The sequence below is a fragment of the Emys orbicularis genome, chromosome 8, assembly GCF_028017835.1.
Source record: "Emys orbicularis isolate rEmyOrb1 chromosome 8, rEmyOrb1.hap1, whole genome shotgun sequence".
Taxonomy (NCBI): domain Eukaryota; kingdom Metazoa; phylum Chordata; order Testudines; family Emydidae; genus Emys; species Emys orbicularis.
In genome coordinates, this window is record NC_088690.1 from 44,097,370 (window position 1) to 44,121,935 (window position 24,566).

The 24,566-nt window shown below is 41.4% G+C and overlaps 1 protein-coding gene across 4 annotated transcripts in view; it reads right to left on the reverse strand.

Moving 5' to 3' along the window:
• The window catches only part of CAMSAP2 (calmodulin regulated spectrin associated protein family member 2), a 201,463-nt gene extending 177,650 nt beyond the window's left edge, over positions 1–23,813 (reverse strand). For all 4 annotated transcript variants that reach the window (XM_065409319.1, XM_065409317.1, XM_065409318.1 and 1 more), the window contains exons 1-2: positions 23,675–23,813; positions 9,725–9,984 (exon numbers count right to left, since the gene is read on the reverse strand). In XM_065409319.1, the coding sequence (XP_065265391.1) occupies positions 9,725–9,984; positions 23,675–23,813 (399 nt within the window). The remainder of the gene's footprint in view (positions 1–9,724; positions 9,985–23,674) is intronic.
• Between the last annotated feature and the right edge of the window lie 753 nt (positions 23,814–24,566).

Sequence of the window (24,566 nt, forward strand, 5' to 3'; positions counted from 1 at the left end):
GGTCCTGGTTAATGGGAGTCATCAAGATTCCAAACCATCATTAATGGCCCACACTTTACATAATTACAATAGGCCCTCAGAGTTACATTTTATATTTCTAGTTTTAGATACAAGAGTGGTACATTTATACAAATCGGATGATCACACTCAGTAGATTATAAGCTTTGTAATGATACCTTACAAGAGACCTTTTGCATGAAGCATATCACTTATTACCATATTTTTCTAAAACGATCCCAGTTACATTATATTCACTTATTATCATGTTTTTATAAAACCATATAGGCTGCACAACGTCACAAAAATATTTTATAAATCACTGTGCATGTGTGAAAATTTAAGATTATTGTTACAGTAAATAAAGGGTTGAGTAATTGAGCAGTATCTTCTCAGATAAAAGTTCAAAATTTAGCAGACCTTATAAATACATTTATTAGATGATACTTAGGACACAAAGTACATACTTCACTCCCATCTTCCTGTATTTGAATGACTATACATGGAAATATTTGGAGACATGGCTCATTTTTCTAAAGATAGGTGAAGTTAGATGCAGAGTATGCTCTGTTCGCAATTTTCTAGACTCCAGAATTTATTTTGAAGCCAAATTGTCTACATTTCAGTATGGAGGAGGAAGACAGGTGGGAGGTGTTTCCAGATGATCCACTGTGTGGATCCTTGGCTCCCTCTCCCCAAAATGCCAGGCCTGCAGTAGGGGCACTCTGGGCTCTTTAACCTTCCACAAAACATGCGCAGGCTTGTCTCCCCTCTCTCCAGTGCATCTCCCCTGCACCTGGATGGAAAGTGGTTTAAGAATTTTTCTCTAACCAGATACATGGGAAGATTCATATGAAAATTTTGCAATTTATAAGTATTTGAAAACTCTCTTTATTTACCTGAGGAGATACACTGTCATTTGACAGAATTTCAGAAAGCTACTAAGTCACATCAAGATGATTTATTGTTCTACTGTAATACTGCATTATCACATAATTGTGTTGTCAGAAAAATGGCATCATATAATGATGCCACATCATGCTATAATATCCTTTTCACATCCCTAGAACTCCTTCCTGGATGCAGAGAGCAAAAGAAGGGATCCTTACTATCCCTTCTCAATCCCTTCTCCCCTGAAGGAGAAAGGTTAGTCAACAAATGAATCCAAATGGTTCCCATGCTACAATTCTGCTTTCTCACATGGCTCATTTTGCTCAAAACATGTAAATTGGATAATTTAGAGATTTCTCATGTCTAGGATCAGACAGAGCAAGCAGAAGACCAGTCAAATGTGTGACCCTGTAAAAGGACTGCCCTGAGGTTTTTCTCCCAGATGATGGGAGAACCTGACCACAACCCAGTTACTTGCACCGGGTGGCTCCACCTGGTTCCTTACAGTTAGAAGGGACTGCAGGGGTCATCTAGTCCAATCCCCTGCCAAGATGCAGAATTTGTTGTGGCTAAGCCATCCAAGAGAGATGACTACCCAACCTCCTTTTGAGAGCCTCCAGTGAAGGAGCTTCCACAACCTCCCTAGGCAACCTGTTCCATAGTCCTACTGTTCTCAGAGTTAGAAAGTTTTTCCTGAGATTTAATCTACATCTGCTATAATTCAGTTTGAACCCATTGCCCTTTGTCCTGCCCTCTGTGGCAAGAGAAAACAACTTTTCCATCCTTTATATGGCAGTCTTTCAAGTATTTGAAGACCACTATCATGTCGCTCCTTAATCTCCTCTTTTCCAAACTAAATATACCCAGTTCCTTCAGCCTTTGCTCATATGGCTTGCATTCCATCCCCCTGATAATCTTTGATGCTTGCCTCTGGATCCTTTCCAGTTTCTCTACATCCTTTCCATACATTGGTGACACTATAGCCCAGCTGAGGCCTAACCAGCGGCAAGGAGAGCAGTACTATCACCTCCAGTGACCTGCATGCTATGCCTAAGTAAATGCAACCTAAAATTGCATTTGCTTTTTTTGCAATTGCATCGCACTGTTGACTCATATTGAGGTTGTGATCCACCACTACTCCCAGATACTTCTCAGCAGTGCTGCTGCCAAGACAGTTATCCCCCATTCTGTATTTATGCATGGATTTTTCTTCCCGAAGTGTAGCACCTTTCATTTGTCTTTGTTGAATTTCATTTTGTCGTCGATAGCCCAGTTCTCCAATTTATCAAGAGCCCTCTGAATTTTAGCTCTATCCTCCAGCACGCTCTCTATTCTTAAATCCAAGTAATTAATAAAGATTTTAAACACTGGACCCAGAACAGATCTCTGTGGAACCCTATTTGAGACCCCCCCCCTCCAATCCGATATCATTCCATTAATAGTTACTCTGTGTTCGTGGTTGTTTAACCAATTATGTATCCACTTAATGGTAGTTCCACTGAGCCCCCATTTCTTTCAGCTTACTTATCAGAAGATCATGTGGGCCTGTGTCAAAACCCTTGCTGAAGTCCAGGTATATCATGCCTACCTCTTGCGAGCATTCTAAAGTCTCTCCCTGGGAGTTTGCTGCACTCCCCATAGGGTCAGGATGAAGATCTCCTGCATGGAAGTTCCTCTTATGGCTCCAGGAGTAGCTTCAGCAGTCTCCTGCTTAGGCATCCTGCTCCTCCACTGCCCCCACTGACTGCAGTTTCCTCCCTTTTAAAGGCCTATCATTAAGGCTGCGATTTAGTCACAGAGGTCACGGAATCCGTGACTTCCAAAGACCTCCATGACTTCAGCCAGCACCAGCTGGGAGCTGCAGCACCTTGTCACTACTCCCAGCCTCCGCAGGAGGTGGCGGGGACCCCCCATGGGCAACAGGGGGATCCCCATTGCTCCCATCCACCACGGGCGGTAGGGGGGGACCCCCTCTGCTCCTGGGCCACCACGGTTGGCAGGGGGGACCCCCTACGCTCCCGAGCCGCTGTGGTCAGCAGGGGGGACCCCAGCAGCTCCCAGCTGTTGTGGGCGGCAGGGGGGATCCCAGGAGCTTGGACCCCCCCCGTCCCATTTTATCATGGGTATTTTTAGTAAAAGTCAAAAGCTTCTGTGAATTTTTCATTATTGCCCATGACCTGTCCATGACTTTTACTGAAAATATCCAACCAAAACAGCCTTAGCCATCATCCATGATTGACATTGCCGGAGACACCTCCCTCATCAGTGTGGGGTCTATACACCACACCAAGGGACCCCATAAAAAGAAGTGTTTATGTAGATTTTTATCAACTCTACAACAGAAAAGAGTATCCCTCCTACTCACAGGACAAGGATAAACTGACCTACATACATAATGGAGCACTTTATGTTAAAAATACTAGTAAGTTGATTGGGCTTGCAATAATAAATACTTTTATATAGATAATTCAGTACTAATATAGAACATGAAATTCTCTATTCCTCCAAATATGGCTCTGGCCCACTGTTAGAGTGGATATATTTTCACATAAAATGACTCAAAATAGTGGGAGTATACAATAACTAAGTCCACCTTTCCTGCCAATTTCAGTATTCTATTATTATCTGACTTTTAAAGGCCAAAACCTAAAATATTTTAAATGGCAATTTTGTAAGTGAAAGTTTTTAAACATTTTTTTTCTTTTTTGAAAGTACAACCAATATGGGACTATGAAAATTAAGATCAGTTCACATACTGATCTATGTACATTGTGTCTTAAATGATTACCGTATATATTCGTTCATTAGCCCGTTCGTTTATAAGCCGACCCCGACACCCCCCCCCCCCAGATGGTTAGGTAAAAATAGCAAAAACTCTATGACCCTTTCATAAGCTGACCCTATATTTCAGGGGTTGGCAAACTTTGGCTCCCGGCCATCAGGGTAAGCCGCTGGTGGGTTGGGACATTTTGTTTACCTGGAGCGTCTGCAAGCATGGAGCCCCTCAGCTCCCTGTGGCCACAGGGAACTGAGGGGGGCTCCATGCCTGCAGACGCTCCAGGTAAACAAAACGACAATGTATTAGATATTCAAGGATTCCATATATTTTAAAATCATCAAATTTTGGTGTAGACCCGTTTATAAGCCGACCCCGCTCTTTGACGTGTCACTTTTTTACCAAAAATATTCGGCTTATGAACGAATATATACGGGAATGTTTAAATAAATCTATTTCACTATTTTACCTAGTAAACCTGAACTCTTAAATAACCAAATATAAAAATAATTTGTCCTGTTGTAACAACTGTATTATGCAGGGGGAAAAAATGCACTGTTGTCCATCTTTAAGCCTGCCAGTGCCAGGATAGTTTATTACAAATGGAATTTGCCCATTTAAGACAGGCAATTCTGCATCTTAACTGTGACCACCTTGAAAGTCTTTAAAAAAATTATACTGCTAAAGAGCATAAAGTTTCTATTATGAGAAAAAAATATTAGTTTTTTTAAAAAAGTTGATTCTCTTCCCCAATTCTGGATTCTACATTTTATCCTTTATTGTTTGGTGAGAACAGAGTTAGAGTAATTTAAGTGTGAACAACCTTTTTTCATCGAAGAGAAACCTTTAGGATTTGCTGTGGAGAGGCATGGTAATATGAAGAATTACTGTGGGTGTCCCTGGAAGCCCTTGTTAAAATTCTACCTGTAAGTGTGAATTAAGGTTGGAATTTACTTTTCCTGCTCTCATAGAGTCCATCCCATTGGGGCTCATACAAATACTTAAGATCATCAACGAGTTTGCTTTTATAATAAGCCAGGCCATAGTGCTGGTCCTGGGGTTTATATCAGATTAAAGGTAAACAACTGAGAAGCCCTTTCTTAGAACAATGACAACATTGGTGAGGCAAATGCAGCTCAATAAAGTTGTAGCCTACTACAGTACGAGAAAATATGTAGCTATTGTACAGCAAAAACATAACATCTAGAAAAAAATTGTATAACAAAGTTCCAATTGTCTACAATAATTATGAAATGTTATGTGACACGCTTTCTGAAACCAGAAGAAAAAAAATTCACTGAAGTTTAATATTACACAGTTCCTTAAACAAAACAAAATATACACCTGACATGATCTCTCTGTGGAATAAAGAAAATCCCTTTACAAGTACTGTATTAATATAGACCTGAAGAATACTTTGTTTTTCCTAGGGAAAAAATAAAGGCAAGTACTATACATGTAAATAAACCAATCATTAAAGCAGGGATCTCAAACTCAAATCACCATGAGGGCCACATGAGGACTAGTACATTGGCCCGAGGGCCGCATCACTGAAACCTTTTCATACAATGATACAAAAGTATAGTCAAAAATGAAATAAAATGAAGAGTAATATAGTATGCTATTAAAAGTCAATGCATTAACTTTTTTAAAACTGTAATGCAAAGAGGTGTTTTAATAAAATATAAACACCTGTAACTATTCCTTATGTAGTCACTAACACTTATGATGATCTACACCAGGGGTCTCAAACACGCGGCCCGCGGAGTTATTTCCTGCAGCCCGCCATAGGCGCTGACTCTCTCCCGCACGGAGTAACCCTTTCCACCCCCCAGTCACAGCGCAAAGTCAAGAGGGAAACTGAGGCTCACCTAGGAATTATAAAAATGTTACAGAAAATTTCCACTTCGTCACAGACACTGTCCAGTGTCCCAACAGAGAGACCCCTGGCAATGGGGGGGAGGGACCCTCTGGGTGCCCAGCACCCTTAACAGAGAGACCCCTGGGCAATGGGGGGGGAGGGGAGAGGGGGAGACCTCTGGGTGCTCAACACCCCTAACAGAGAGACCCCTGGGTGATGGGGGATGGTGCCCGGTGCCCCTAACAGTCTATCACAGGAGTCTCAAACATGCAGCCCCACCCCCATTCCAACCCCTTCCCCAAATCCCTGCCCCGCCTCCTCCCCTGAGCGTGTGGCATCCCCGCTCCTCCCACCTCCCTCCTGGAAAGTCCTAAGCACCACCAAACAGCTGTTTGGCAGCGGGAAGTGCTGGGAGGTAGGCGGAGGAGCGGGGATGCAGTGCGCTGGTGGGAAGAGGAGAGCTTGGCTGTCGGTGGAGTCGGTGCCTATGGCGGGCTGCAGGAAATAACTCCGCGGGCCAGCCACATGTTTGAGACCCCTACATTAAAGGGATCAAAACTAGAGGAAAGTCATGCTTCATAAGACTTTTTTGCAGAAGGCATTAAAAACAAAATGTCAAACATTTTATGCGATTTGGTTCAACTAGTGGTTCTGCTTCCTGCTTTTAGTTCAACTGGTGGAAGACAGTCATAAATTAAAAAAAAAACAAAAAAACCCTCCACTACATACAACAGAAGGCTCAGTTGTGTTTTAACTTCTTCCCTTTCTGCAGCTGTTCCCCAATTAATTCTTTCTACAGTTGAAAACTGAACCAGGTCTAGCCTATTCTAACATATCTTCTGACTCAAATACAGAAGAGCAACCACCACATGACGATTTCAAACATTTTTTGCACTAGAGCCCCTCTATCCTGGTGGAGTTGCATCACAGAAAACTGTTAAGAGATAGGCGTTCTGAATTAAAGTTCAAGTTTATGGTGAGAGGTGAGGATGTTAAGGAGGCAAGTTATAGGTAACAAGGGGGAAAAAAAAAAAAAAGATTCCCATGCTCTCTTAAGCCTCACACAGTTGAATTAATCTACTGCTCTAAGCACACACAGCTGAACATCTACCACTTTATACATTTCCTAGACACAAGCCCATCCCTACTTCTCATGGACATGAAGGCCTTATACCTGTTTGGGACTTCAAAACAAAACCATTAAAGCCTCTAAGTACTGAGGGGATTTTTTTCCTAAGATTTGAAGAATCCAGGTAGATGACCAGATAGATTTTCTGTCCTCCAGGCTCCAATCACTAGGTCTGTAAACTGAACATTTATGGTGTTGAAATTACATTGAATGGGAGGGAGAGGATAGGAAGCACCATTCATGTAGAATGAACAAAGGCCACTGACAATTAGTTTAAACACAGATATGTGTGTAAGCTCCCTCGAGACTGTTAAGAGAGCCATCGTTGGCTACTGGAGTGGTTCTCAGAGGCTCTATCAAGCTTTGGACATTACAAATGTCTTGAACCATGTCAGTTGCATGGCAGAGTTTGTTCTTTATTAGTTAGTTTACTATATGGGGGTGTTTTTCACTCTCCTTTTGTCCAGAATACTGGATGTGTCTGAAAACCATCTTTGGACTATGTGGGAGCTCCAGAATTCTATGACATGATCTTCCCTTGCTACTATCAGTGCATTGTTCAAAACAGTATGTTACCAGTTGTCTTACACCACATAACTCACTCCTTACTACGGAGGAAGTTACCCTGAGCAGAAAGAGAATGTCAGAACTATTTTCTCCCATACTATTAAAAGGTTGGGGATGATTCCTTTAATTCATGTTTGCAAAAAGGACAGTTGAGTTATTTGTTTTCAGGTCTCCATTAGATAGGTAACTAGCCAATATAAAAATTACCTTTTCGATTTCTGAGAGAAGGTGGTGAAGAGAAAGGTTTCAGGTATCTTGTCTGTATCTATGGCTATTTTATTTATGTACTGATTTTTACAAATGCATCTGCCACACTTTTACATAATTTTAGAAACAATACAAAATGATGATGATGAATCTCCAAATATAATAAACCCAAGCCATAGAGCCCTGCAAATCTGCGGGTAGCTGCTTTATATCTGTGGACCATTTTTGCGGATAGCAGGGCGGAGGCGGATACAAATTTTGTATCCGCGCAGGGCTCTGACAGTAAGAGCCAGGTGTGCAGCTATGAGGAACCGCAACATGGACCCTCCACCTGCCCTGGGCAGGGAGCCTGGGGGACAAGGACATGGGCTGGGGGCTGCTCGGGTCCCCTGACCAGGACAGGTGGAGGGTCCACCACACAGCTCCCCACAGCTGTCTGCCCAGCTGTTCCCGTGGCTGGACTGTGGCTCCAAGCCCCACCCCCCCCTGCTGGAGCCGGAGAGCTGCGCTAGCAGCTGAGGGGGAGCCTAGATCCCTCCACCTGCCCTGGGAGTGGGGCCTGAGCAGCCCCAGCCCGTGTCCCTGCCTCCCAGAAGTGCAGAATTTTGAGCACAGGTGTTGCGTGCTTGTTGTGATCCAGGTCACTGAGAAAGCAGGCAGCAGGCTTCTACAATAAAGTCTCTAGGTCAGGGGTTCTCAAACTGGGGGGTCACGAGGTTATTACATGGGGGGGGGGTCGCAAGCTGTCAACCTCCACCTCAAGTCCTGCTTTGCCTCCAGCATTTATAATGGTGTTAAATATATACAAAAAGAGTTTTTAATTTATAAGGGGGGGGGGGGAAATCGCACTCAGAGGCTTGCTAGATGAAAGGGGTCACCAGTAAAAAAAAAGTTTGAGAGCCACTGCTCTAGGTTGCTTTCACAGTAATATAGAACATGAAGTGAAGAAAACAACTCAATTGGCTAAATCCTTATCTTACTACAACCTTTGGAACACTGGTGTCTTCAAAACAGAGTACTCTACAAGAATGAAGGGAGTTATCCATTTAAAAAAAAAAAAAAAACCTGAAGCTGCTTTAAGGAATTTAGTTCTGTGAATTTTTTAAAACAACTAAGTAATAGGCCTAAATATTTCCTGGCAATATAAACATGATGCAGATTAAGGCCAGGTCTACACTACCGCGGTAGTTCGACGGCTGGCAATCGAAGTTCCGGGTTCGATTTATCGCGTCTGGTCTGGACGCGATAAATCGATCCCGGAAGCGCTTGCCGTCGACTGCGGTACTCCAGCTCGGCGAGAGGAGTACCGCGGAGTCGACGGGGAGCCTGCCTGCCGCGTGTGGACCGCGTCTGAACCGCGGTAAGTTCGAACTAAGGTATGTCGACTTCAGCTACGTTATTCACGTAGCTGAAGTTGCGTACCTTAGTTCGAATTTGGGGGTTAGTGTAGACCAGGCCTAAGTCATGTTAACTGCTTGCTAATAATCTCACACTTTAGAATGAAAAAAAAAAAAAAAATCTTAGCAACTCAGGTTTCTAATGAATTTATTGTATAGAGATATTTGTATTCCCAGACCAATGCTGCAGAAGTGCTCGGACCATGAAGACTACCAAATGTAGTGGTGAGCAGATTTCAGAAAGTAGATTCCAAGTGAAAGAGATCCAGGGAAAATTGAAACTGTAGGTTCAGCTATTGGGCTGATGACTTTTATCAAGTCATTTCCCCCCCCACTATGTATCTAGAAATAGTAATTATGAAAAACAAAAGAGATGGTTCCTCGTAGCCAATCTGCTCTCTAAGTAGAGGGAGAGAAACAGAAATAACCTGTAGATTATCTTCACTAGATCTAGGGGCCGGGGCAAAAGCCTAGTCCCAATGAAGTTAAGGGGAGTTTTGCAATGGACTTCACAGGGGCCAGGATTTTATTTAGGGAGTCCACAAATCCTACAAGGCATGGGCTGTGTTTACTCATTTATATAACTTCTAGCACACTGATTGGAGTATGGTCACTAGTGGAATACAAATAAAATAAGATGTCTCCAGCAGCTCGACTTTATGTATTGAAGTCACATTGTGATTATTTCTTTAATAGAGTTGCTTCTAAATTATCTTTTGTAGTGAACAGACAGCCATGCTACATCTCATTACTGTATTTTTAATATGCTGCATGACCAACCAACCAACAGCAACCCCTTTCTCTCAATCACATGTAAACAAACCCAGTGACAGAATAAAGTTTTAATTATACTGCTATTAGGAGCACCAAGAAAAAAAAAATACAAAAGCCACACTCACCATCTGAATGGGTTTCTTGTGCAGATCTCTTTCGGTTACCAACTTCTCTTGATCAGTGACATAAAGACCTTTCTGTGCCAAGGCCTGGATAACAGCATCATGACCCAAAAGTGGTTTTGCAGCATCACTCTTGAGAATAAGACTTCCAGCACGACAGTAGAGTTCAGCAGATAGCAGCAAGTTAACAACAGGTGGTTTAATGTGTTCCTGGTCATACTGGTCTGTGTAAAATGGTTCTCGCAATTCTTCTGGAACATTTTCTATAAGAACCAAAAGATATAATCAGATAAACAACACTTCACAATACTAGGAAAGGTACCTAATCTATACACACACTTTAATTATTTAAAGTTGTTAGCAGCTAGGAAGTATCCCTTTTTATATAACTATTTCTATATTATTTTAACACAAATCTATGGGGGACCCCATTACAGAATAAGAACTGAACAAAACAGTTAGCAAAAGTTACTTATAAATGTAATATTGTTAAACAAAATTAGGCCACAGATATTAGCTTGGGGAGAAAACCCAGAGGTTTTACATTGCAAAGCACAACATGGCCAAGATGTGGTTTTAAAGCAGCATTAATTCAAAAATGTCTTGGCTTTTCCAAGTTTATGGCCAAACCTTCCTCCTTTTAATGTCATATATCATAGCTCAAGCCACAAAGTCAAAATGATGTCAGACAACTGTGATTAAACACAACAAGCTGTCTGTCTCACTCCAGAATTTTATGGAAATAGAACAATACGTTCTAGTGTACATAACACTTCTGGAGGAAAAAAGAAAGCCACACCCATTTGCTAAAATATGTAAACGCTGTCTCTGGAACTGTGTGTAACTGACTTCCTTTTAACAGAGTGCATTTCTCATTCAAATGAATGGCTGCAGAGCCAACAAAAAGCTACACAAGAGTTTGTCAAATTATGCTAAGGTTTTCACCCAAAATTGGCACAATGATGTCTATTACAAGCTTTACAGGAAAAGCCATGACAACTTTTCCAAGTACCATATGCCAGTTATTACAGATGCATCATTCATGAAAGACATAAGATGTTTGAATCAAATAATAATAATAATATCCCATTTACAAGTATACCTGAACAGCTATAAAAGAATTCAAAATGTCATTACATCAAATCAAGTAATATTGGCACTAATATCAGATAGGACTTAGATCTTGCCTCAGGATTTCCATTCCCATATGTAAAAAGGAAAGCATTACAATGGCATTTGGTGATCGTCTACTCCAGGGGTTGGCAACGTTTGGCACGCGGCTAGCCAGGGTAAGCACCCTAGCGGGCCGGGCCAGTTTATTTACCTGCTGACGCGGCAGGTTCGGCCGATCGCGGCCCCCACTGGCCACGGTTCGCTGTCCCGGGCCAATGGGGGCAGCGGGAAGCCGCGGCCAGCACATCCCTCGCCCGCGCCGCTTCCCACCGCCCCCATTGGCCCGGGACGGCGAACCGTGGCCCACGATCAGCCGAACCTGCTGCGTCAGCAGGTAAATAAACTGGCCCGGCCCACTAGGGTGCTTACCCTGGCGAGCTGCGTGCCAAACGTTGCCGACCCCTGGTCTACTCAGAGAAGTGCAATCTCAGTCACCCCAAAGCATGCTAGACTGGTATCATTTGTGGGACAAGGGACCATAAACTCCAGTCCAAAGACTGGACATAAGTACCCATTCACTTGTGACAGGGAAGGGAGAAACAAGAGCCAAGAAGCCAAGGGCCAAGAAGAAACAGCAAAGAAAACTGCAGGTTTTTTCCAGTTTATGTGATGTGATAAGAAATACATGACTGGGAGTCTGAACCACCTGGCATTGCCCACAGTCGGAAGATAGATACTGGTCTGGATGGACCAGTGTTCTGACCCAATATGGCCATACTTATATTCTTAATCCACACGGGGGGTGGGAGGGAGTGGGAACAACAGAATACCATCGGATTATCTTTTCATTTATAACACCAAGTCAAAATTTATTCTATTATATAGTCAAAGTGCTTCCTTAATTAGCTTTTAAAGAACTACCTTTCTTTTATCAATTGGTTCCGGGAGGAGATAAGGGGTATAGAAGCCCGATGTTTTTCTAGATTTTAAACAAAATGTGTACTTCTTAAATGCCTCCCTCAGTCCCCCACCATGATAAAGGTAATGTTGGATGAGATGTTGCTTCTGATTTGCAGATTCTATATATCAAGAGGGAAGAGAAACTGTTTCTAATTTAATAAACAGAACAAAAAGTTACCATTAGCTAAAGTTTGGCTAGGAGTTTAACATTTTAGGCTTAAAATGCAGATCATAATGATTTGTCTGCAAAACTAATCGATGCCCTTTAAGAACATTTTAAGTCCACTGGCAAACAAAAGTTCTCTCTTCACAATTAAACAATTATCTGTTGGCTTTCCCAATTTTAATCTAACTACTACCTTGCAAACAACAAAACAAAACAAAACAAAAAAGGGGGTAAAGTTCTTTATGCCTTCCTTAAAAGATAGTAAGTCTCAGACCTACATTTATATAAATGGTTTTGTACAATACTGATGTCTGAACATTTTATATATAGCACAATGAATCCTATTTGACTGAAGCTTCAGTTTAACTGTATACATTTGTTTAGTGTATTTTGAGTCATAATAGTTTCAAAAATGAAACAATATAAAAAGGGTCTTACCACTGTGCTGTGATTAGTTTGATGTGTTAGCAGCACTGTTCGCTGCTCCAGGCCAATGGGGGCTGCGGGATGTGCTGGCTGCCACTTCCCGCAGCCCCCATTGGCCTGGAGCGGCGAACCGCGGCCAGTGGGAGCTGCGATCAGCCGAACCTGTGGACGCGGCAGGTAAACAAACTGGCCCGGCCTGCCAGGGGGCTTACCCTGGCAGGCCGCGGGCCAAAGGCTGCCGATCCCTGTAATATAGGATGCCATATTCATTTCTAGTTGTTGTGCTACTCTTTTTATCATTTCTAATGATTATTCTCTGCCCTAAAATGCATCATCTTAATAAATATATTTAAGCTGTCAAGGAACTTATCACCTTTACGAAATACCAAATGAACCGTAAACTTTTACAGTTACTCTGATTGACACAATCACAAAATAATCCTCCTTCCTTAAACACAAAAATTAGGACATGACATCCTGCAGAACCTTTCATCTTAAGGCCATTTCTCGAAGACACCACACGTGTTCCTTTCCCCATATGCAGCAATGTCCTCATGCTTTATAGCTTTTATTAGATTTATCTGAGATTTGCCCATGGAACCAGTGATTTCTTTAGCCAGGGGGAAGGGATTGCTCAGTGGTTTGAACATTGGCCTGCTAAACCCAGGGTTGTGAGTTCAATCCTTGAGGGGGCCACTTAGGGAGCTGGGGCAAAAATCAGTACTTGGTCCTGCTAGTGAAGGCAGGGGGCTGGACTCAATGACCCTTCGGGGTCCCTTCCAGTTCTATGAGATAGGTATAGCTCCATAATTTAATTTAGCCAGCATAATTTTATTTTCTTTTTTTAGTACCGATATAAGATTGTTCTAGATTATAATGTGTTTTCATTAATATGAATAGTACACAATCAATTGAAAGAAAACCAATTTTCAAAGCAAGCCACTACAGGTGTACACACATAACAAAAAGTCCAGACTGCATGCAGGCCATAGAAGCTCAGAATAAGCTCCCATTCTGGATAGCATATATGGCAAGATTTAATCCCATTTCCATAGAAAACTGGCTTCAATTCAAGTGGACACTTTTTGAAGGTACAAAGCAACTAAAATAAATGCTCCAAATAAAGTAGAAACCAGATAAATTTGTTTACTGCAATACCATCAGAACAAGTATAATCACAGACACATACAAAATTACAAGAACACTGGGAAACTATAGAAAGAAGGAATTAACTGATGGAACAGGATGAAAAGTGTGCCACTAAACCCAAGGATGGTTTTTGAGGAAACCCCCACTGAACAGGATTCTACTTCTCACTGACAGAAATGTATAAATCTTTTTTCTGGTGCAATGTATGTATTATAAGAAAACAGAAATCAGAACTAGTCTTGATAACAGATCAATGGATTTCAAGAGTTTTGCAGTTTGCCACTGATTAAGAACTGTGTTATAGACTATAAGCTAGATATAACTATTTCTTTCATTGCTTTCCTAAGACCATGGTCTTGCAATGGAGCTGTGTGCAGGTGGATTTATGGTCTGTGTAGAGCCTTGAAGTCAATGGGGCTCCACACAGGCATAGCGGGCCATGTTTACATGGAGCGCTGAGTAGGACTGGAGTTTGTCTGTAAAACTGAAGTCCTACTAGATGTAGTAGGAATCTGATGGTAATTTTAGTAAATTAATACTTTTGCTTCCCCACAACTTGCCTCCAAAAGGATCTCAAGGTCAAGCTTTGAAGTTAATGAGTAGTTTCAAAAAAAGATGTGTGGTTATGCTCTGCTGCCCAAAAATACAGTTGTTCTTGAAACCAACACTGAAATATGCAGGACCTGTCCATTACATTGGGCTGGATTGACATATTGTTAGTAGGACACAGGTTTCATTTTTGGAAAGCACAAACCACAGGGAGAATTCCAATCTTGAACTTGGGTTTAGAGATTTCATCAGTCCTGGGCTACCAGGAGACCAGTCAAAACAAATACGCAAGCTCAACATACGATATTTTGTTTTTTGTGTTTTCCTTTCTGTTCTACTGCCCCAAAATGAAGTTAACTGGCTTATTTCACTTCATTTACTTGGGTCCAATACTTTGATGATAGTGCTGTGTGTCATTCTCTTCTCTTCTATAATTTGTAATGGACTGAGGGAATGATCCTGCACACATTTATGCACATGCTTAACTTCACACACTGCAAGTAGTCCTATTATTTCAATAGGATTACTCACAGCAGCGAAAGATAAGCACACATATATTGTGTACGCGGGATCCAGGCCTGAAAGATGTGTCTCTCTCATAAGACATGAAGATTTTAGTTAACCAAGATTTTTAATAGTTTAATCACGCTTTCCATTTTTAACCCACACATTCTCTTATTAGAGAGTACCTCCAGAACCTAAGATAATACCAAAATGAACATTTCAGTTACAGGTTCACACACAGAGATTACTCAATAGTTTCCTTCCCCGCTTCATCAAAATTTTGGAGGAATACCCACTAACAACTTTTTTAAAGAAGTAAAATAAAAACAAGCTAACATTTTGGAATATAAATGTAATTTAAAGGGAAAGCGGTAGATAATCTTTCCCACACTGAATCTATCTAGTGTGGGAAAGATTTATTCATTGGAAAAAATGACCTGCATTGCTGTGAAGAGAGTAAGCTTTCTTTAAAATGTCAAGCTTGTTTTCCAAAGAGTTTCCAGGCATCTAACTGGATGATACTACACCTTTAAGTTATACAGTTTAATATTATAAATCAGCCATTTTAGATCTGGGAATGTTTTAAATTAATAAGTACACAACTGTTCAGAAGAAGGAGGATGGGAGTAGTCAATAAGTAAAGTCTTCAGCTATTTTCTTGAGGGTATCATTTAAAAAGAAGGTAGTTCACATTACTAGAAATCAAGCATAAAATGTCCCCATTTTAAGGCTTAACCTATTCCTATAATCTTGACTGTGGAGACCGCTCTTCATTGTAGGTTTCTTATCAGCAAGGAGATTGATGGAACATGTTTATGGAGAGTGTTCACTGTTATAATAATTGGCCCTACAAATTTACCCTAGTTGTGAGCTCAACTGTAAAAAGTTTATAAAGTGACAATATCCTATAACTAAGGCTACGTTTTAGTCACAGGTATTTTTACTACAAGTCACGGACAGGACACAGTCAGGAAACAAAAATTCACGGCCCATGACCTGTCCATGACTTTTACTATATACCCCTGACTAAAACTTCGGGGGTGGCTTCCTGGGGGCACCACTGGTGCTGGGGTAGGGTGGCCTGGGTTCTGGGGCGGGTGGGGGGAGGGGCGTGGAGGCGCGTGGCCCAAGACCCTCGCTGGTGCTGAAGAGGAGAGGGGGGTGGTGCACAGCCCAGGACCCCTGCTGGTGCTGGAGGGGAGATTGGTAGGGCCAACAGGTTCCCTACCTGGCTCTGTGCCTCCCTCCCCCAGCAGCAGCAGACTTTGGGTGTGGGAGGGGGCAGGGGCACGGACAGGGTGAGGCAGGCTCTGGGCAGCACTTACCTGGGGGGCTCCCCGAAAGCGGCAACATCCCCCTCACTCAGGCCCTAGGCAAAGGCATGGCCAAGCAGCTCTGCATGCCTCCACAGCTCCCATTGGCCAGGAACCAAGGCCAATGGAAACTGCAGGGATAGTGCCTGCAGGCGGAGGCAGTGTGCAGAGCTGCCTGGCCACACCTCCACCTAGGACCTGAGTGAGGGGGATGTCCCTGCTTCCGGGTAGCCCCCCAGGTAAGCACTACTCAGAGCCTGTCTCACCAACCACCACACCACACCATCCCCTGGCTTAACAGCAGTGTCTTGACCCAAAGACCTGTTCAAAATGTTGGTTGGTTTAGTGCTCGCTCATTTGCTTTCTACAACAAAACGTTGAAAAGTTTTCCCCAACTACTTTACTGAAAAGGTTGACTGGATCAGACTTTCGTTCAGAGCCATGAGTTCACTATCAGATAAAGAGGTAGGAATCTATCGAGTTCTCTGGTAGAATTTCATCCATTGAGACCTTCAGCGTCTTATGTCTTTGGGGAATTGCAGTTAGATATTTGTGAATTGGACCCTTATTATTCATGGCATGAGAAGCCCATTATTGACAGTGGTTGAGAGTACTTCTTTTCCAAGTCCAGATACCAGCCACATAGTAACAGGGCCACTTACTGTTACCCTCACCAGTTATTGCTACCAACCTAAGGAAGGTTACTGAAAGAGTGAAGTTAAAAAAGGCTGTACTCACATGTCACCTCACATCAATCCGGTTTCAAGCAAGGGCATCATACAGAAAAAAAAAAGATTCTATGAACTCTTTTTAATGACTGTGTCCTTGTTGGTTACTAGACAAGCAGTCTTCAGTAGAAATGACCATCATCTTGCTTGTGGACTTTTGTGATAGTGGCCTTTAGTAAGTCAATCCTTTCTAAGAGAAATCCTAAACCTTTACATGATCTTGAAGTAGAAAAGCATGTATTGGTTTTTACAGGCCTCTATGCTTTCCCTGTTGCTGTTCAGGTGTATAATTACTTCTGCCAGGAAAGACTATGAAATGTTGTGACCTTCATCATCACCAATTTATAAATTACTCAGATTTTTAGCTCCCTTTTGTCAAACTTATATGGCAATTTCTGCACCTTCCAAGAACTAATAAAGGTGAGAAAGTGGATGGAGGGAAACTGGCTCAGACAGAAGTGAAACAATAGAGGGAAGCATCTGGAGGAGTGGGCCAGGCTGGCAAGTTTACTTTCCCAAAACATTTGTAGTCTCAAGGTCATTCTGGATCCACTGTCTTTTATTTATGGTTGGTCAAAAGGCTAAGATCATTGTCGCTGATAAGAACTTCTAAATAGTGAGCCACGACTTTGTAACCTGAAGGCTGAATTGATGCAATACTGTACACTCAAAAGAGGTTAGCCTTTAAAGAATACCCTGAAGCTGCAGCTAGTGCAAACCGGACTGGTGCAAGTTACTATATGCCCATAATATCAATATTCTGTACTCTGCATGGCTTCTTATTCAACTCTGAGGGCAATTCAATATATTGATTACAATCTATGAAGTCCTGAATGGCCTGGGAGCCAGTTATCTGAGAGATCAACTCCTGTGTCTTGATACAGAAGTTACTTGTCCGTGTCCACTAGGATCAATCTCCCCATTCATTCTTTAGGTTAAACTTTAAGGCTGGGGGCAAAGAATTTTCAGTAAGGACCTGTCTGGAATTTATCCAATCACAGTATATACATTTAACTTGCAAACTGAGCAGGCTCTACCCGCTTTCCCAACTTTGTATGGAAGTCGAATGTATTTGGTTTAATGCACTCCTAAACTGTACCACACACAGTGGTTTTTGGGTTGAGGAATCTGTAAGCTGCACTGAAGCTGGCAGATGTTCAAAATTTACACACACTTGAACTCAGAGCCTAGTAGATGCAGACCTTGGTGCACCTTACAAAACTCCATTACATCAAGAGCTCCAGTTCAAGCGTCAATGTGTTTCACATTAGTTCTTCTAAACCGTCTTACAGACAACACTTTAAAAAAAAATTACCACCACAGAAACTAGGTACTAGAAGACTCTAAATTAACATTACACTTAAATAATTTACAGAATTATCTCCATACCTGTAAGTGGGGTATTTTAGCTCAAACAACTTCAATTCTATAACCATAATGCCACATAACTTCTACTCATATTTATCAGAAAACTTTACACCAAGATACCTCACATCTTCTGAGCTGACAACAAAGCCTCATACCATACCTACTCTTAACAGAAGTGTACCTGCTAGACATCTGGTACATATGTGCAACCCTACCCAACCAAAATCAGTACTCTTATACATTGTGTCAGTCTTGTGTGGTTTCTTCACCTAAACCAATGGCTCTCAAACTGGGGTTTGTGAACCCCTCGGGGTTTGCGAAATGTTACAGGGGGTTCTCGGGGAAAAATTCCCTAATGGCAGTCAGAGCTGTCCCTAGGGACCTGGGGCCACAGGGGGCCAGCAGCCCGGAGCCCCTGGACTTCCAAGAGCTAAGCAGATCAAAACAAGCATATCTCTCACACTGAGGAGATTTAAACTTCAAGACTCCTTATAAGAAATGGAAAGAGGTAGATATTTTTTGCTGTTTTTAAAATTAAATAGGCAGCTAGTATTGTTTTTAAAATTATTATGAAGAACAAGTTTAAGCTTTGTTGTAACGTGCGTTGTTTGCCTGGACTGCTCAAGACCTGAATGCTTGTGTAGGAGGAACTCTGAGTTGGCTTCTTAAATACCTTCAAGCTGTTTCATATCTGATACTCCTTGATGAAACATAGGAGCCTTGTCTTATAACAGGCTTATTCAATGTGATACAAGCTAAGAAAGTGAGATCTTGGAAGAGTGTTGCCGTTTTCATAATGTAATAAAAATACTGTAATGATAAATAATAGTTAATAATAAATACACCTCTACCTCGATATAACGCGGTCCTCGGGAGCCCAAAAAAAAAATAAAAAAAAAAATCTTACCACGTTATAGGTGAAACCGCATTATATCGAACTTGCTTTGATCCACTGGAGTGCGCAGCCCCGCCCACCCGGAGCACTGCTTTACCGCATTATATCGGGTCGCGTTATATCGGGGTAGAGGTGTAATGTGTAATAAGCATGTCATAAAAACAATTTTTATATTTCCAAGATCACTGTTTTTATAATTTATACTCAGGTAAAGGAGACAATCCCTGGAAATATTCATTTTTAGGGGGGGGGGGGGTTGCAAGACACGACATTTTAGTGAAAGGGGTTGATAGGTTGTTAAAGTTTGGGAACCACTGACCTAAACCAAAGCTTTCAGTTATTTTACTGTATTAACTTTAACCCTTTGAAAATGTCTTCCATGAGAATAGTACATTCTAGAGTCTCTTATAAAGACCCAGACTGTTTATATTGGCTCCCACCACTCATCAGGAGAGCATCTGCAGCATAATTCTGAGAAAGTGAATTATCAGGTAAAAACTTTTCAGAATTCCTGCTTAATGCAAGCTCAAGAAAAAAGTACTTTGTAGTCTGTTACTTCAATATTATTACAGCATGAATGAATTCGGCCCAAAATTTTATATTGAATCTAATTTGTTTTTGCAACTTAAATGCTTCTATGCAGGAACTTAAAAAAAAACAGTCTGATTCCTCTTAATTGTAGAAAGGATTTTTTCCCCATCTGTACCATGTAGACCTGTTTTCACTATAGAGTTGCCTTTTAAAATTCTCCCAGAATACAGTTCATTCTCTAATGTGACTATAGTTCTAAGAGAGAAAGAACACAAACTCTTGAGGAGATGTCTTCAAAAGACTGGCAAAGACCTCAAGGGCATAAGTCTCTTGTACACTGTTACAATGTATTTCAATTCTTTTCGCTAGTCAGGCCTATCCTCCTTTAAGGTACATGAGGAACATAATATCAGCAGATTTCAGTCATTTGGTATGGAAAGTAGATTTTCTAAACTAAAGGCAAGTTCTTGTTTTCTTCCAAACCGCTAATCTCATGAGTAGTCTGTTGAATTCAATAGACTTTACCATACAAGGTAATTGTTTGTGGATTTAAACCCAAATGTTCTCCCCTTTGAAATACTAGAAGAATAAAGCTACTTCTACATCTCTTAAATTGTTTGACAGTTAAAACACCTCTGCATTCCAGCACCTTGAACTTTTTAAGAAGCTTCCTTTCATTATGTTAGATGAAAATGCATCTCTAATGCAGATACTCTCCAAAAGAATGCCATTTCTTAAAGGTCTCTCTAGGGAAAGGCAGTTTTAAGTACAAACATAATGCAACAAATCAAAATATTAAGATTTCCAATCAAGGCTTTGGAGCTGTGCTCCAGCTCCAGGCAAAAACCTGCAGCTCCACTGCTCCGGAGCTGCTCCGGGCTCCGGTCCAAAGCCCTGCTCTAAAACAAACACAAAAAGAAAATCAAGCTCTCGCTGCACTATGCTTATGTTAGGAAAGAAATTGAGCTAAACACGTTAAACAAAATGCATTAAGTTCATTTGACCAACACATACTGACCACTAGATTAGAAGCATATTAAATCCTGAATAATCACTGTAAATATGGCTCATAAAAATAAGAAAAATATATAATCTCATAGACCGTTGTCTGGGACATCAAGTTTCTCTATTTATGAATCAACTGTGATATTACCTGAACTCTGCAACGGTGTCTCAAAATTTTAAGAACCAAAATAAATCATGTACAGTTATTTGTTGTTAAAGAAATATTTTTTCCATTTGTCTGAGTCTTGTTACATTGTACCTGTACTTGCAATAAAACAGTAGCCAGAAGCTAAAAGAATCGTTTGTTTCTTTCACATTTAAAGAATGAATGTAATCTTGAACTTAAATCTCTCAAGTATCATCAGGGAAACATAGGCTCCTGACTTATCTGCTTGCACGTTAGGTATCATTGCTTGATATAGAGTTATGTTGAATTAAGACTATGAACTGATGTAGCCAGTTAAATTTCAGCTATGGTTCGTAGGACAAGGTTGTGTTTCTTCCTAACTCTAAAAGAATTGAAAATGGATGCTAAAGGAAATGGAATAAGACTGAAAGGAAGTATGAATTCCTAGCATTATGTTTATATTCAAAGTCATTTTAATCTCATTCATTTTTCATACATGATGTTTTTACGTGACTATTTCCCACATACATCTTCTGTTCTTGTGCTGTATGTTTGGCTCATACCAAATGCAAATACTGGTTAAACAAAGTCTACTCTTATCCCTGCACGACCTCATTAAGTCCATGACATTGCACAGATGTAACAGAGCTGAATCTGGGACCGTATGTTTGTTTATTATCAGTCCCATAGACATCACTCCAACAAGGATAGCACTGACTCGATTTCGGTAAAGAATAACTGCGCCCCACAGAATACTTCAGAAGTCCTCTTGGAGAGGACATGTTTCTCTAATATAGCACAATCAAGTTGTTCTTAAGAGTCACTCACATTTTTGTTTGTGCTGCACCATGCATTTAAAACAAAGCATATCTATCAGACCCCAAATGTACATTTTTACATATTGCATGTGTACACACTATGCCTAAAGAAGAAACTGAAGATGCTTTTTTATACCACAAAAGAAACAATGTGAACTTCCCCAGAATAGAAGTGGGTGGAGGGATAGGATTTTTATCCAAGAGAAGGAATTACCTGATGGAGAAAGCACTATTTTAACTAGAGAAAGCAGAATGAATGGAGATGTGCAAGATAGTTATTGCTCAGTATTTTCTATGAATTTAGGACAAAGTTTTGAAACCACTTATTTCATTACTGATCACTTCAAATTCTGCCACTTCAAGATATATATGGGGAATGAGACATTCACACACACCCTTTGTAGTTCCTTTGGGTAAACATATGAGAGCAGATAGTAGAAATATGGCTCACTGTGCAGAAGAAGTTGTAATCTATTCCAGGGAGAGCTTTAAAAAAAAATATGAAAAGGAGATGGTCAATCCTCCAGTTCTGCATCTGTTTCACATGTAAAGGTGTGTTTGAAATATATACATTACAAGTTTTATGTATACTTCCATGCTCTCACCCTCAAATTCTACTTTGCAACTCCAGGAACTACAACCACGCAGAACACTGACTTGAAACTAGTCACAAAATTATGATCTGGAACACTTTAATGCTGTATACAGTTCTATTTGACATTATTTCCATTAGTTGCATTAAGTGGGTCAGATACTAGCATCAGAGAATTTAAAAGGCAAAAGCAGAGAATATCTGCTCTTAACTGATTACTTGTTGAATTTTCTTGTGTATCTTTCAGAATGAAAACCATGGGGTGGGACAAGGAAAGTAAAGGAATTTGGTTTGGATAAGATTTTTACAGAAAGCTAAGTAGAAAGAACCCCACAGGTGGCTTTACACATCCAATCCAAACTCAGCTAATAGAAACCAAAATATCTCAATCTCCTGAAGATAAAGAATTTGCAAAGCCACATCAGAATAAAACTCTGCCATATTTGAATCTGCAGACACAGTGCATATTTTACACCTGATATGATCATTTTGGGTTAACAAAAAATAAAATGATGTGTTTAGTTCATATACATGCAAGCCTACAGAACTGAATCACCTAACGACATTAAATTACATCACCTCTGAAAACCCCCAAAGAAAATTATTCCAAGAATTTTCACTACCTTAGCATTTTAGTGTTCAAATTTGCATTGATTAAAAAGAGATCATTAATCTGAGCCCTACAAAATATAAAAGTATTTTTAAAAATAAATTGCTTTGCAATAACCAGAAATGGTTATTACATACAGAAACTGCTAATATATAGCACTTTCAGCAGTCATGGAAACTTTTTTTTTTTTTTTTTTTTAAATATAAAGAGAAAGGATGTTGTCAGGTATTACCAGCTCCTAATGGCATCATAAAGATGTATGTCTTTAAGCCATGTTACAATATGCAACCGTACTCTGGCTACATATGCAACTGTTGCAGAATTCCAAAAGGAGAACCCTTTTCCTGTTATTCTACAGAGAACAGGGGTGAAATGATTGATTGTTCCTGCACACTCCCTCTTTCAAAAAACACCAACAAAACTGTTTTATAAATTAAAAATTAAATAAATGATAGTTAAATCACACATTTTTGTATTTTTGAAATGTTTGCCCTCAAAAGATATATTAGAAATATTACTGAGAATAATAAGCATAGTATTCCTGAAGGCCCTGGTTTTTAGAAACATAGAACTAATACTTTTCAGAAGCATTAAAATAAACTAATGTTATACATTCAGACGGAGAGAATTCTATACAGTGTTGGGTGACAATTGGCATTAAATGCTCTTTCTCCTAGAATCCAGGTTATTGTTTAATCTTTACCTATCTGAATGACTGAAGGCTTACCATCATACATATCAAAACTAACAGTGCACATCCATTTCCCCGACTACCTCCCAGCTCTTAAATGGAAAACACTATTTTTGTATTACAACAAAAAATGTGCATGGAAAAACAATACACGCAGTTTTGGAAGGCTGAATACCCCCAAATAAATGCAATTAGACACAAAAACATGACAATTACTCATTGACGGAAATAGCATTGACAAACGTAAGAAAAAAAGCAGATATTCGAAAATAAAAACCACATGATCAAGCAATAGATCAAGATTATTTTCTCCCGTCCAATTCCCTTGGGAATGGCTCAGGTCCGCAGTAATGAAGCAACCAGGCAGGAACCAGCATCAAAGAAAGGGAAGAAGAAGACGCCACCTACCTGTCCCAAAGGCTTTGGCCACCAGCCACGCTACATTACAGGCGATTTTAGCCCTGGTGAAATCATAATGGTCAAAAGGTTTAACGGCAGGAACAATAAACGTCTTTCTCATTTCCTTGAGGTCTGCAGCATCCCCCATCTTTTTACAGCACCTTCTCTTTTATTTACATGATTCTTCTTCCCAAGCCCTCCCCCCCAAAAAAACCCTATAAAAAATAGACGCGGCGGCAGCAGCAGCAGCTGATGGTGATGATGAACTCAGCTGTCCATATGGGGTGATGCCTCCTCTGCACAGGAACGTAGCAGAGCCTCTTCTTTCTCCTTCCCTCGCTCTTTGTCTCAAGTCATACAGACAAGGCCCCCGCCCCCCAAAATGACAAGTTTATGACCCCCCCACTCCCTTTGCTAGGGAAATACCCCCCAGCAAGGGCTGATCCCGCGGGGATCCCCCCGCAGCCCGGCCTCCCCGCTCCGCAGGCAGGGACGGAGCCCCCGCGGGAGCTGGCAGTGATTTCCCCGCAGCGGCAGGAAGCAGGGACCTGGCCCTTCCCGGCCGCCGCTGAGACACAAGAGATGTCAAAATTCCCAGCGCAGGCTCCGGGCGCGGCGCAGCCCCCGCGCCTTCGCCTCCTCTCAGCGGAGACCCCCGGGCGGTGGGGGAGGGGGCGGCTGCCGCTGCCCCTGCTAGCGCCCCGGCTCCCTTTGGGGCTGCCGCTAATTAACGCCTCTCGGCTCCTGTCCTGTCCCGCCCAGCCGCTGCGGCTTTCCCCGGCCGCTGCCGCACTGGATGGGAGAGCAGCTCCGCGCACGGCGCATGCGCCCCCCGCCCCCTCCTCAGCGTGAGGCGGCCCTGGGCTGGGCGGGGCGCAGCGGCTGGCTAGAGGCGGGGCCT